The sequence below is a fragment of the Coturnix japonica genome, chromosome 1 (assembly GCF_001577835.2).
Source record: "Coturnix japonica isolate 7356 chromosome 1, Coturnix japonica 2.1, whole genome shotgun sequence".
Classification (NCBI taxonomy): Eukaryota; Metazoa; Chordata; class Aves; order Galliformes; family Phasianidae; genus Coturnix; species Coturnix japonica.
Window position 1 is genome coordinate 62,961,347 of NC_029516.1, and position 13,895 is coordinate 62,975,241.

At 44.5% G+C, this 13,895-nt stretch overlaps 1 protein-coding gene and 1 long non-coding RNA gene across 3 annotated transcripts; one reads left to right on the forward strand and one right to left on the reverse strand.

The window, feature by feature from the left end:
* The first annotated feature begins 7 nt into the window (after nt 1-7).
* Nucleotides 8-12,063, forward strand: LOC107317329. Of its 2 annotated transcripts, none has more exons than XM_032446353.1 (5): nt 8-165; nt 8,048-8,184; nt 9,381-9,482; nt 10,679-10,778; nt 11,202-12,063. In XM_032446353.1, exons 2-5 carry the CDS (start codon nt 8,054-8,056, stop codon nt 11,301-11,303), a joined length of 435 nt encoding a protein of 144 aa, XP_032302244.1. In that variant the 5' UTR covers nt 8-165; nt 8,048-8,053; the 3' UTR covers nt 11,304-12,063. The 2 variants fall into 2 exon arrangements, with proteins under 2 accessions (XP_032302244.1, XP_015725387.1); XM_015869901.2 differs by having other exon boundaries at nt 10-165; nt 10,667-10,778.
* Nucleotides 6,522-12,698, reverse strand: LOC116653793. Its single transcript, XR_004308250.1, has 3 exons — nt 12,423-12,698; nt 7,935-9,003; nt 6,522-7,339 (listed from the first exon to the last, which is right to left on the reverse strand). It is a non-coding gene; the product is annotated as an uncharacterized LOC116653793 (long non-coding RNA).
* Between the last annotated feature and the right edge of the window lie 1,197 nt (nt 12,699-13,895).

Sequence of the window (13,895 nt, forward strand, 5' to 3'; positions counted from 1 at the left end):
GCGGACAATAGGGGCAGGCTGTGGGTGGCGAGCGGTCGGGGCTGGGCTGGGCCGGGTCCCCCTCTCCTGACGCCTGTGTGTGCCCGCGAGGCGGGCGGGCGGGCGGGCGGGCGGCAGCGCCGGTGATCGCTTCCAGCGCGAGGCGCCGAGCGGAGCCGAGCCGAGGTGAGCGGCGAGAGCGGGGCGGCGGGCGGAGGGGCAGCCTGGGAGCACCCTGCCGAGTGATGCGGCCGGTGGCACGCCCGGCTTCTGTCCCCAAGCAGCCGAGAACCGGTGCGTGCGCTTTCGCTCTGGGCGAAGGAGGAAATAAGCGCTCGGAATCAGCCGCGAGCGCACAGCCCGGAGCAAGCGCTCCTGCGTGGAACTGGGAGCAAGTTTCTGCGCTCCCCGCGCTGACGGGAACAGGGCGGGCGGGGGCACCGCGGGGAGTGTTTCTGACACAAGTACGGTAGTTTTCTGATGTGCGTGTGTGTGTACATATATATTTGATACGTCAGTTGACTGGGGGAGAACAGAGCGGGTATAACTAAGAAATCCAGCAGTACTTCTTCAACTGATGCCAGTCCTGCTCTCTCTCGAAGTAGAAACGTGAGAGAGTTCCCTGCCCCACCCGGCGGGTCGGTGCCTGTGGCGGCTCCCTAAGGACCGTGTGTCTGTAGGTCGCTGACCATCAAGCGCTGTGAGGGCAGGTCCAGCGGCTTGTGGCCTGGCACTGCCTGGGCTCTGGCTTTACAGGCAGCTCCCGCAGGCAGCCCAGCTGCCCCTGCTGCCCGCGGGCAGCCCCCAGCTAGGCCCAAAGCCGCTGGCTCTGCCGTGGCACAGAAGTCAGCATGCCGCAGAGGGAGGGCTGTACACTCAGAAAGCAAATGTACGAAGAACGCTGCTTTTGAAGAATTGTAGCGTTGCTTCAGGACAAGAGGGCTTGCACACAGAGCACCTCCTTTTGCCTGTCATGCTCAGGTTTGATCTGTTTAATAGAACACTGCCTGTTTGCCGATGGTTGCAGCTGTTTTGCAGTATGTGAATATAGGTTACCTGTGGTAACTTGGTAACTCTAACATGTGGAAGTACCACCAAAACACTGCAGGTGAACCAGGAGTTTAAGACAAAGTCACTTTATTGCCATGTTTGCAACACTACCAGTATTTCACCAGCACAGGAAGGCCTGAGTAACACTGACAGCAGTGGGAAATGATAGTTCTTCACATTGCTGTGCAGAACCAAAAAGCCGGCATAAATAATAACTTAAATTTGAGTTCCTAGACTTACCTTGTGCATCAGCCATTCCTCTCATCCTTCTAATCCAACCACAGTAGGTAGGATCTCAGGAGGCACCTGCAGGAGACCATCAGAGGTCACAGGAGGTGCTGAGCCCTCTGACCCCAGGCCCAGTGCTGTGTCCCTGTTGCACAGGACAGAACACAGGAACGAGACACAGCACGTGATGCAGAGCGCCATGCTGCATGCCACGCTGTGTGGTGTGAACGGGAGCTGGTGAAGGAACACAGCCGCCCACAGCTACACCAAGAATGCCATTGTTTTAAGGAACTGAATCAACAGTCAAATTAACAATATTACAGTTTCTTCAGCTTGCACAGATGTTAGATTTGTAGCATTCAGATTCTACTGTGTAATTGTTAGTAAGCATGAACAACATGTGACATTTTCTGACTACCAGTAGCAACTTTTCTTTTTGCATCACTTATTTTAAAAATACAAAACTAGACAGTTTTAAAGTTATTAAAATGTGAGCAAAGCAGTGTTTTCCATAGCTTTATGGCTCATTCATATATTAGAACTGCACACATTTTCAGTTACCTTCTACAGCTTGGTGTAATTTGAGTAGCAGTCCTAAACAAAATCTTGCATTATCATGAAAGAATCCTGACCTTTTAGTGATACCAAGGAGTGCAAAGGGCAGAAGATGTTTTGAAAAGGATATTTAAATGCTAGGTTAAGTCACAAAGCTTCTGCTCTAAGTCTTAACTCTTTGTGAACAAGTGACATAAAGATAACATCCCTGAGATATGTGGTGCTGCCAGAAAACAAAACTCTGGAGCGGGACAGTAAAAAGTCCCAGAAGAGCAGGACCTTCTCATTCCCCTGAGCATTTAGAAGGTATTGAAATGTATCTGGGAGCACTGAAGGAATCAGTAGACATTGATAAATGATAAAATGATACTTGGCAGCTTTCATCAAATCAAGGCTTTTTACTGTGGATATAGCTATTATCTAATTTTTAAGGTAGAGCCCTTTTGTTGTTTTCTGTGATTTTATCATGAATGTCCCGTCAGGGAGTGGTACTCTCCAAGTGCCCTCATCGGCAAATTCTGGTGCAGATGCAAAATCTGATGATACATAAAATTGGACCCAAACAAAGGCAGTGAAAGTTGAAATCTTGGCTCAGAATTTCAGTCATTGTCCCTTCAACAGTCTCAGTGGAGGAAGAAATAGAGAATACGTGTGCAAGCTTTCTACTTCAAGAGCTTTCTTCCGTTTAAAGTCTGCTGTATGTTTTCCTCTAACTATGGAGGTTACAAGACTTACTTTAGGAATACACCTTTTTGTTTCTAAATAGAATCAAATACTTTGTTCACATGCTGCTTTGAAGTAGGAGAGCTTGAGTTCAATTCCCAGGGAAGGCATATTTTGATACTGTGTTTTATAACATAAATAAAATATAAAGTGTGTATTTCTTAGATTTACAGAAGTATACCTTTAATAGCTGTTTGAGGCAATATTAAGATGTGTTTATACATAAACAGTATCCAAGGTCATTGGAGTTAAGCTGACTCAGAATGCAGTATGAGAGAAAGAGTGAATTTGTCTTTGGTCCTTGGCCTGTCACCAATTTAAGAGTTAATCCAACAACCTAACCCAGAAAAATGAGTAACAATTACTTAACCTCTCCTCTTTTTTCTAAGAGAAGCTGAAGGTGCTGATGGCTGCCTTGCAGCGTTGAGGAGGAGAGCCTGCTGAAGCTGTCATGTTACATGCAGTTGGTGGCCAATGGCTTCCAACTCGCAAGGGAGGAAAAGTCAACAGCTGAGGCCAACAGCTCCCCCAGCTGCTGCTTCTGGCAGAGGCCATAGGAAACCTAGAGTTTAGAGAACAAACCAAAACCCACTGTGAGCTCTAAAGCGTATATTTCTCCTCACTATTTCCTCCTGTGTATGCAGTATTCCAGTTTCTCTGTAAGGTTAACTAGTTCTTCGTCTTTGGTTATTTTGTCTTGCGTACTCTTCCTTGTAAAGCAGAACAGAGATTTGTATTTGCAACAGTGCAGATGATGTCATGTTTTGAAAGAATCGGCTATGGATTGAAGACATTTATGCAAACAACCAAGTCTCTATTTGTTTTGTTGGTGGTGTTTGTTTTTTTTTTTTTCATTTAAATTTAGTTTGCAGAGGCAGCTGATACAGTCTGAAACAGTTTGAGGTATACTTGGATAACTAAGGGATAAATGACAAGAGTCTTATCAGGCAGGAAGGACTGGGAATATTGTGCCTGTGCACTGAAGTGACGAGGGCTGCTGCAAAGTAATGCTCTCTATATTGTTATGCCTCCCACAAGATTAGAGGTGGTTGTTGGTGGAATGGCAGTAGAGGCTGAACCTTCCCACCAGTACTCCACTGCATTTTGTTGCTGTGTGACAGATGGCAGCAGAGGGGCAGTCTGACAAAATGGCGTCTGACATGAAAGTGTGCATGAAGCAAAGGGGTGTCACTGAATACCTCCATGTAGAAAAAATGGCACTCACTGACATTCATCAACTCTTTGTGAATGTTGATGGAGACCAAACAGTAGATGTGAGCACAGTGAGGCAGTGGGTGATGCATTTCAGCAGTGGCAACAGTGACAGTGGGTCACCTCTGCTGGTGCAGATTTTTGTGAGTGTGACATACAGCTCTTGTTCATTGCTGGTGAAAATACATAGATAATGCTGGTGACTGTGACACAAAATTGTGTTGTGTAGCCAAGAATGTGCTCTGTCAAATAATGTGATTGTGCTCTTTGCATCTGTTGTAGTTTCCAGGCAAATAAATAGGTTGATCTAAAAGTGATTCCTCCCACGTCGATCATCAACACTAGTTTTCTACTTTCAGAATCATTTTTAAAAACATACTAAATGTAATTCCAAATAGCTTTACCACTAATTTCTGCATAACGCACATAAAACTGTGTGCATAACAAAACACAATAGTTATGACTGTGTAATAAAATACATTAATACAATACATAAATTACCGTTAATGCATTCAGTGCATTACACTGAGCGGTTATTGTGTCTACCTTCTTAAAAAGTATTACCACAGTGAATCTGATCAAACTAAACACAAGAAAACCATTGGTTTTTCCCAACTCACCTTCCAGTACACCTGGCTTAGCAATGTTTTTCAAGCAGAACATTTTTGCTAGGTTAAAAAAAAAAAAAAAAAAGAGATGGAAAAAAACCCATGACTATGAAAGGTAAGGATAGAGTCAAAATCCTTTTTATACCAAAGATGCTTCATTATTTAATCATAATTGTGTTCAGAAAAAGTCATAATTCCCATCATATAATTATGTATTTAGGGAGCTTTTAAAACTCAGATTCAGAAATCTCTATTCAGAAAAACATTAAGTGTGTATTTAACTTGAAGTACATTATTTGTTCTGCTGAAGGCATTAAGTTCAGCTTTTAGTTTGCTTGGCTAAAGCCTTACAGAAAAGAATGAGCTTTTTGATCTGTTCACTGGGCTGGAGATGTTCTCTGGTGCTGGTATGGACTGTGCCTCTCAGATGTGCTGTGTGGATTAGATTAAGGTCACTTGCTATTTAATGATGGGTTATAACTGACGCATACTTAAAACATCCTGGTTTCTCTAAACCAGACTTAGCTTGCTCATTCTTTATGTGAAAAAGAAAGAAAAGAGGAAAGAATGAGAAGGATGGTAGAAGAGCGATACCTGCTGCTTTGGCAGATCAGACAGGGCTGTTGTTCCTCTTGCCCAGCTCTGTATGGATCCGAACTGGAGAAACAAAACTATTCCATGGTAATGCAGTTGTCACATGTTTGTCTATGTACAATCATACACCTAAATCTTAAGGGGATGACAAAAATCAGCAAATAGCCTCAGCTTGGTTCGTAGTTGCCGGGAAGACCAACACTAAGCTTTGCTTTGGAACTAAGGGAGCCACATCTCACACACCTTCAGCAGAGCGGTCCTGTCAGAGCACCTTTGCCCCAGTGCTTCCATGCAATGAACACCCTCTTTGATAGTGATCCCATACATGACTGTGGAGACGAATTGGTGGGCAAAGGCAGCAGTGCGGGCTGCAGCTGAATCCTCGGCAGCAGGACCCAGCCACTGCAGCGGTTTCTTTTTTAGCCTGTGGGAGGAAGGTATTATCACAGCAGGTGTGATGTGGCATATGTTGTGCTTTGGGCTTTTGTCATGGTATTGTATGATTTGTTTACATGTCTGATTTCTGTAGCGCATCGACTTATTATAGGTCTCTTTCACAACTCAGTTTTCATCTCCTACAGATATAGACATTTCCATTGTGTGGCCCTGTGAATGTGAAACTAGCATCTATTCTAGAAATGAAAAAAAAAAAAAAAAAAAAGAAAAAAGAAAGAGAATACCTTTTTTTAGAGAATTTTTCACAGTGCATGGTTGTGAAGTCTAAGAATAGTTGGTGTAAACAGGCCATAGACACTTGAGGTTTTATTTCAGTCTTTAAATACATTCCATCCATAGTGTTTGTTTTAGTAAAGACTACTCATGGCTCTGAGTTGCAAAGACATGATGAACACCTTTCCATTTGTCTGAATCTTCCTCTGGTAACCTCAGCCTGCAGGAATAGCAGCACCATATTTTTGCTCTGTGCATCAGAGTGTATGGGTGGGTGGTTTACCTTCTGCAAGGCAAACGATGCATGCTTGGGCTGTTTCTTTAAGCCACCTGCTGAGGCTAGCCACATCCACAGAAATGGCACTCTGGATATCAAAGAGAGTACTTTGGCATTCCTGGCATCCTTCAAACATTATGCAGCCATTCCCAGGTTTTCTGTTTGTGGGCTTCCAGGATCCTGTGGAGCTCATGCCTGAGCTCTGATGGAGCTCCCAGAGCATGACTTGCCCTGGGTAATGCAGCTCCATAGAGTACATGTTGTGTCAGACTTGCCCAGAAATGAAGGAAGATGGAGCCATTGACCACCTGTTGAGCACAACTACAGTCAGCAGCTCCGCTGGACTGGGTGCTTCCATTGGAAATGGAAAGGCTGGTACTAGTGGAGGGGAATACAGATTTAAACTGAGATGGCTTCAATGTGTAGTGTGTTTGGAACCTTGGCACTCTGTTCAGAGCTAGCATGTCCCATGGGGAACTGGGTTTCTGGAAATGAGGTACAGTGCTGGAAGTGCATGAAAGTTCCTCTATAACCCCTTTTCTGACTTTTGCTTGGACTGAGGTGGGGGACATACAGCAACACACAATGGAAACATTTAACACAAGGTAGGGAAAGGATACAGCATCTGAAACTACTCATGTTTGTTATTTTTGAAGATCATCACAAACCTTTTAACTATCCTGTAACATATGTTCAGATTCTGACACTGACATGTAAATGAACAGCTAAATAACTAAGTGTGGCAATGTATAAATAAAAGGAACAAGAGATTAGATTCTAGTCTGTGCAGTGTATGTTAATGTCTACTGAACACAATGTAATCCTTAGATTTTTTTCTCTAGTCACGTTAAATGTAAGTAAGTGAAGTCTTTGCTTTTGCAATGATACAGGCTGAACCAAATATACTTTCATTTAGTTAGTACCAAGTTTCTGCTATCTTATGGTAGTGTGTTTACTTATGCACTAACACATTCGCTGTAATATTTGATAACTTTGCCTTATGGAAAATGTAGAATTCTTCTAAACAGTGAAAGAAGATCAAGGATTTCTTGGTGCATAAAGGCCTCAAAATTGACCTGAATGTAAGACGTGAAGAACAGAGTTTACAGGATTGAATAGAGCTGGCAAATAAGTCCACTACAAGCAGTGTTATGACAGATAGTCTTCGCTTGGTTGAGCTCCATCTCTGAGAATATTTTACATAGATGCTATTCTGCAGAGTGTGCTTAAAAGGACAAAGGAGCCCAGCCCGGGGGAAATCCCATTCATTGTATTCCAGGATTACTCCATCAAGCAAAAGGAGCTAGCTCAGTGATGACATAGCTGGGAAGCAGAGGATAAAGCAGCAGGCCAGGCTCACACCAGACAAAAATGCACATCCAGAGGGCTGTCACTGAAGTCACTCATCGGGCGCCCTGAAGGCAGCAGGCGGAGCAGAGCTCACCTGCAAAGTACAGAAGCAAACATTCCCAGGCTGGAGGAGTGCTGGCTGCCCCAGTCTGTGCGTGCATATGCAAATAGCCCCAATGCACAGCTCTGATGTCACCCGGCTGGGTAAGCCCAGTAAAAACATTTCCAGAGGCTACAGAAACATGGGCTGTGCCCTGAGCTTTACTGGTGAACTCAGCCTCTGTGTTTGCTTTCAGGAAGGCCTTATCAAGGGATGGGAAATGCTGGAGATGATGGCCCACTTGGGCTGAAACCCAGTGAGTTCTGTTGTTTATTTTGCTAGAAGGGGAGCAGCCAAGCAGCCACTCCTAATCGGTGTGCTGGATGCTGGCTGCTGGTTGCGAATTGCATTCTGATGGGTTGAAGTGGGGTAATGCTAGGCAGCTCACTGCCAGTGGCACAGGATTGTTCTTTTGCACTAACTGAAACCACTGGGAGCTATACTTAGCTACGCCAGCTATGTTTATCTATATTTTCCAATTTCTGGGCTGTTTTGACCCATTATGAGGAGGCTGCCTAGTCGAATCTCTGTTGGTACATCTGTTGGCTCACTGAAACTTTCCTTTGGGGGCTCTCAGAATAGCTCTTACCTCAGCATGCTGCAGGCCCAGCAGGGGTGGCCACGCACACCGAACCGCGTCCGCCTGAACCCAACCTCGTGTTCCCAGATGCCATGGAACTGACGCTTGGCCCTTCTTTTCAGAGCACCATGTCCCAGGCACAGCAGAGCCCCAGGCACGTCCTTCTCTCCAGATACCCTGACAGAGCACCAGAGGAGCAGACGTACGGCAGCCTCCTGGCAGCGCCAGACACTGCAGAGCAAATGGAACTCAATATCAGGTATCACGCCACAAGAATGCTCCTTCTGTCCTCCCCACCCACATCCAAACCCCCTGACCTTCACAAGACTCCTGGCTAAGCCTAGGAATCACAGTGGATGATATAGAAAGTTGATGCAAGCGGAGATAACCTGTAGTGCTCAGCATGGACGGCACCAGATTATGCTGCATTAAATGTCTGTAACAGTCTATGCTGCCCAGGGACACAGATGTGGCTCTTCATTAGAGACCCACCTGTTAGAACAAGCAGCTGAGGGGGCTGCTTTTACATAGTTCTCTAGGCGCCTCTCACATCAAACTAAGAGTGCTATACTCTTATGTTCTTTTGGTTTTTTTTTCCTTTTTTTTTTTTCCCCCCCCCTAAATCTTGCACGTTTTTCCAGTTCAGTGATCAGGGCTGTCTTTCACAAGGTCTGTGAAAATTCCTTTCTATGTTTATTTATTTATTATTGTTTAACCAACCAAACCAACCCTGAGTTTATCTAAGCAGATCTATAGAATTAGACTTGTAAGCCCACTTATTGTGCCGCAAAAGAAGAACCTCATAAAAACATATAGACATAATTATTTTTACTTACGACAAAAAGCATGCATGCTGAAGAGAATCTATACTTACCACACTGGAAATTTTCATCAGTAGAGTGCAAACAGTTTGGGGATGCACACAAATTCCTGACCTCTCATGCTGGACAGCAGCTGTAGTGTAGAGACCCGCCTGCCCTGGAGCTCCCCACAGACACTGTGCTTTGGCTGGTTCATACTCCAGCATCACTTGCTAGCTGGGGAACTGCTCTGTGCCACGGTAAGTGCTGAAGTAAATCTGTTGGACAAAAGAAGTAATTGGTTATGTAATGTGAGGTGTGTCTGAAGTGAAAGCTTTGTGATTTTTTTTTTTTTACTTGGTGGAAAGAAAATCCTAGAAACAATTCTATTGCCTTGTATGAAGGAATTAGATATCATGGATTTATTCTAAAGTATCAGATGAAAAACCAGATGAAAACATCATAGTGCTTGCGTGTATAAATATGCACTTAAGGTGTCTGATCAATCAAGTGATAATAAAAGAAGCTGTAACATTTACATCCCTAGCTTAGCCCATCCATTAGGGAAACAACTGTGCCCAGTACCTGCAGAGTAATTTTTGAACAAGTGATGTTCCTGTGTGTGCCTTTAACGTGGATACCTCAATCCTTCCAGCTCAGCCATCCAGGTTGGCCATCAGCTGGCACTGATTGGGGATGAATTTAACAGAGCCTACAGCAGGAAGATTGAAGACACACTGCTTCACCTGGCACGCAGGTGAGTTACCTCACTGACACATCTGTCCCTGTGAATGCTTCCAAAAAATCATGGCAGATAGATAAATAATGATGTGTCTGCATCCAGAGTTTAAGCAAACAAACATAAATATTGCCATCATTCCTGTTTCATACAGAATCTGAGAAAGAAACCAGGTAATGAATCTTATTTTACAAACAAGAGTCTTAAAAAGTAAATTGTTTCCAGGTACTATAACCATTTACAGTCAAGAGAGTTAACTGGTTTTTTGGTACCTAAAATTCCACAATAGCACCATATTTTTCCTTGGTTAGATGGTATCTTTAAGCACAGCAAAGAGAGGAGAGGCCCAGCAAACGCAGCGCTTCAGGGATTAACGTGTTACTGCATGTCAAACAACCCATCACCACTTCGCATACAATAAAACTTGGCTCAACTCGTTTGCACTGCCTTTCATCTGCTGAGGGCTGGCAGGGTTGTCATGAATACTTACCAACTGCAGATTAACTGCAGAAGCGCAGTAATTAACATAGTAATGTCCCAGTTCCAAACAAGAGTTGGTTATTGCAGACTTCAAGAGAATGCAGCCCAGTCACAGCTGTGTTCCTGAGCACAGCCTCAGTTACCTTGAGCTGTGCTGCATGGGGATACTGTGGGGTGCACTGCACCGTGCTTCCTCAGACATCTCACTGGGTTGTGCTGCTCCATGATGGAAATGAGAGCACAGGCACAGAGCTGCTGGCTGGGAAATCAGCTGTGCATTGCTTTGCATCACAGTGGTGAACAGTCCTTAATTCAAATTGCCTGTTTAGCTTTTAAAATGCTGCTGAGTCACCAGGTCTTCCTAAAAGTTTAAAGAAATGGCCTGGAGCTGCTTGGATCAAGCATTGGAACAGGCTGCCCAGGGAAGTGGTGGAGTCACAGTCCCTGGTGGTGTTCAAGAAACATACAGCAGTGAGGGATGTGGTTTAATGGGCATGGTGGTGGTGGGTGTTGGGCTAGACGATAGAGATCTTTTCCAACCTTATTGATTCTATGAAATACACATGCATAGGATGCTCTTTAGACTTCCAAGAAGGAATATGTTTTAGGCTTCTTTTTGTAGTTTCCTACACTTTGTTGTTTTGGCAATCCTGAGAGTAAAACTACTATCGTCTCCATGGTTTGTTTTCTGTTTTTGTTTGTGGTGTTTTCTAAATCATCAGGGTTGCTATCAGTGTTTTCCAGACATGGAATATTATTAAAAGTGTTACAAGAAGCTTTGGAAACGTTTTGAACAATAACTGGACAAAGAGGATCACTGGCTATGGAAGCTGGGTACGCTCTCTCCCTTTTCTCCCACCTTTCTGCTCAGAAACTCCTAAATGCCAGGGAATAAAGCAAACTCCCCAGCAAATGTCTTGTTCACAAACCAAGGGAGCTGAACACTTGCAAACACTCAAACAGGTGCCAAAGTGTCACTGACATCACTGGGGCTCCATGCAGACAGGAATCTCCTTGCTATAAAAAGCTGTGAGGGTACATTCTGGATGAGATAGGTAGGCCTTGTATAATCTGTGTTGTATTATGTTTTGGAGAAGAGATGAGGACCTTTTAGAGTTTGGGTAAGACTAGACCCCATTGCTTATTCCTGCAGAGGAAGGGGTGATGCTTTCAGTTCAGCACTCCTCTTGCCCTCGCTTTCCTGCACCAGCTCTTTGCTCATTCTCGTTCCTAATGGCCTCCCTTTTCCTCCCACAGGTGTGCCGGCTTCCTTTCAGGTGTGTCTGCCAGAAGCTGGTGCTTGCAGCTCTGCTTGCTGTCGCATTTTGGTGGGCCATAAGCCACGGACTGCAAAATTAACACAGAATTACCATAGGAGGTCATTGCTGGACTCTGACCAATATAGTTAACACCCAGGTGGTGGCAGCTGGTTTGTTTTTCAAATTTACACTGATAAAAATCGCTTTTATATTTAAAACCTAGGCTAGTGCTGGGTCACTGCTATTTCATACCTTTTTTAAAGAGAAAAGTGTTTAAAATTATGAGGTTGTTGCTGGATAACTGCCTGACTTGCTAGTTTTGAAGTGTGAGGCCAGGTTACAAAAGTCTATTTCTGTCCCCTTTTTCGTTTGTTCTAATGCAATGTAAAGCGTCTATTTCATATCATGGAGTTTCTTGAAAAGATCCCGGCTGTGGGGGAGACAGAAGGCATGCTGGTCATCCTTAAAACTTAAGACACTGTAAAAGCAATATCAGGGAGAAAAACCATGATACTTTTCTAAAATTAAATAGTTGCTTCACATGTTCTGTGGTGTAATCTACTTCAATCCAAGACATATTAATGACAGAATTCCTTGTCTTGTTTATCTAACACTACAGGATGGGCTTTAGTTGACTGTGTAGTAAAATAAGCACGTGGAGTTATGGTCTGTTGGAAGAAGGGCTGTTTGGATGGTGTGCTACCAATCACGCTGATTGGACTGGCACTCAAGGGCTGCCCAGTTCAACCCATTACTTTTCCAGAATGTTTCAAAAATGAAATGACTGATCTTACATTCTTCTGCTTTACAAAGTGAAATTCTGCTGTTGTCCAGGAAAACAAGAATTGGATTGAATTTGAGGAGGGCCTTGGTTTTGTGTTTGGATGATTCATCTTCTTAGAAGCCATGTGGTTAGTGGGAAACGGCCAACTGGAGAGAACTTGCAAAATGGCGGCGGGGCAGATGTCAGCCCCAGCCACCCCAAGTGGCAGATGGACACATCTGTCATCTCAAGGGCAAACCACAGCCACCCCATATTACCCTGCCTACCTGTGTGCTGCTTTTCACTACATGCAGATGCAGACAGAAAGAAAATGAAAGCGTGTCTCTGTGGTTTGGGCATTCCCCTCACAAGAGGGGTTACCTGCTTCCTGTCTTGTCAGGTGACCGCTGCTGCTACTGCTAGGGTGCTTCTGCAACAAGGAGGTGCAGTACTTACTGGCCTCAGCTGAGAGCTTCAAATTTGAGCCCCAGCTCTAAATCAGACTAGGGATTGGAAACATTTTCTTCCTCCTGAAAGTAAATCCCAATCCAGGACAGTTTAAGAGGGGTGAGGAGTGCGTTTCCTGTGTGAGCGGTACTGTGCTCCTAGACTTCCACCTCACACAGCTTTTCTGCAGGGAAAAGGAGAAAAAAAGGTTAAACTCAAATCTTTCATCCAGTGTTTTGTTAGAAGACTTTTAAATATCTTCACCTGACTTGAAATGCAGAGAAAAAAAAAAAAAACAAAAAAAAACCCAACACCAACCAAGGTACTTGAAGGGCAGTGGCCCCAGTATAGCTCTAAGCATTCAAGCAGCAGCACGGACACTGGAGCCTCTCCAAAAATATGTCCCTTTTCTGTCACAGTGCTGCAGGCTGATCTGCCTTTCGGCAGCAGGCACACTGGGCACCTTCCAGCATAGCACGCAGGACGTGATTGGAATCACGGTCTGACCCAGGCCAGAAGGTGGCAAATGGATCTGTTCATACAGCCAAAAACCAGACCAAAACGTCATCGATGATTTCACTGTTCCGTTTAACTCCATATTAGAGGCATAATTATGGTTATTATCTACTGAAGGGTAAAAGTTCCTATAAGGAGTGTCTAATAAACCACCTCAGCAAGGTAACAAATCTACCAACTGCCAATAAGGTGATTCTTGGCTGAGTCACTTCAACAGCACCAAACAACTCTGTATTTCTAGAGAATCTCTACACACCGGGAAGTGGTGACATACAGGAGGCCGCTGCACTGCCACTGCCATCTGACTGCTGCCAGCAATGACTGCATTTTGTCACTCTTGGGGTCTGCAGTATTTTAACACTCTGAATCCCAGAGGAAGGTTCAGCACCTGGTGTGGACAGAACAAAACACAGCAGTGGGGAGCAGGAAATGTAACCACACTGATAAGAGAGAAACACAATGCAAACAGACCCTGCACCGAGCATCAGCAGGGATGCTCCATGAATGGGAGTGGCCAGGCTGCCTCACATATGGCATCCTGCTTACGGCTCTGCACTGTGACTCAGGAGACCCGCGTTTCATTTATTGTTTTAAACAGCGCACTTCCTCATGTGACAGAGTTTACGGCACTTGACTTTTTTTCACATCCTGTTTCTGCTCGCTCCTAGGTGCACGAGCTGCACTGGCTTTTTACATCATAAAACTTTCAGCCCCCAGGAGAAGGGGTAGATCAGCAAGCATATCAAAAGAATGCCAATAAGAGCAATAAGAGCTGTTATATAATTAGGACCCTTTGCCAGTCCACGCACTATCCTCCACCTTGTGCAGATGGGTTTTATGACACGAGATGCCCTCCTGCTCCTTCATAGCTATGCAAAGCATGACTTTGTGTCACCAGGCACTGCATGAAGATACTGGGGCATTTCCAGCCCACTCAGCTTGTATGGAACATGTCCTCAATACCAA

Excerpts from the sequence above, each read along its gene's own strand:
- LOC107317329 (XM_015869901.2), top strand. The coding sequence starts at position 8,054 with ATGTCCCAGGCACAGCAGAGCCCCAGGCACGTCCTTCTCTCCAGATAC. Across the intron at positions 8,185-9,380 it reads CAAATGGAACTCAATATCAG|CTCAGCCATCCAGGTTGGCC; the intron begins GTATCACGCCAC and ends CAATCCTTCCAG. Across the intron at positions 9,483-10,666 it reads CTGCTTCACCTGGCACGCAG|GGTTGCTATCAGTGTTTTCC; the intron begins GTGAGTTACCTC and ends CTAAATCATCAG.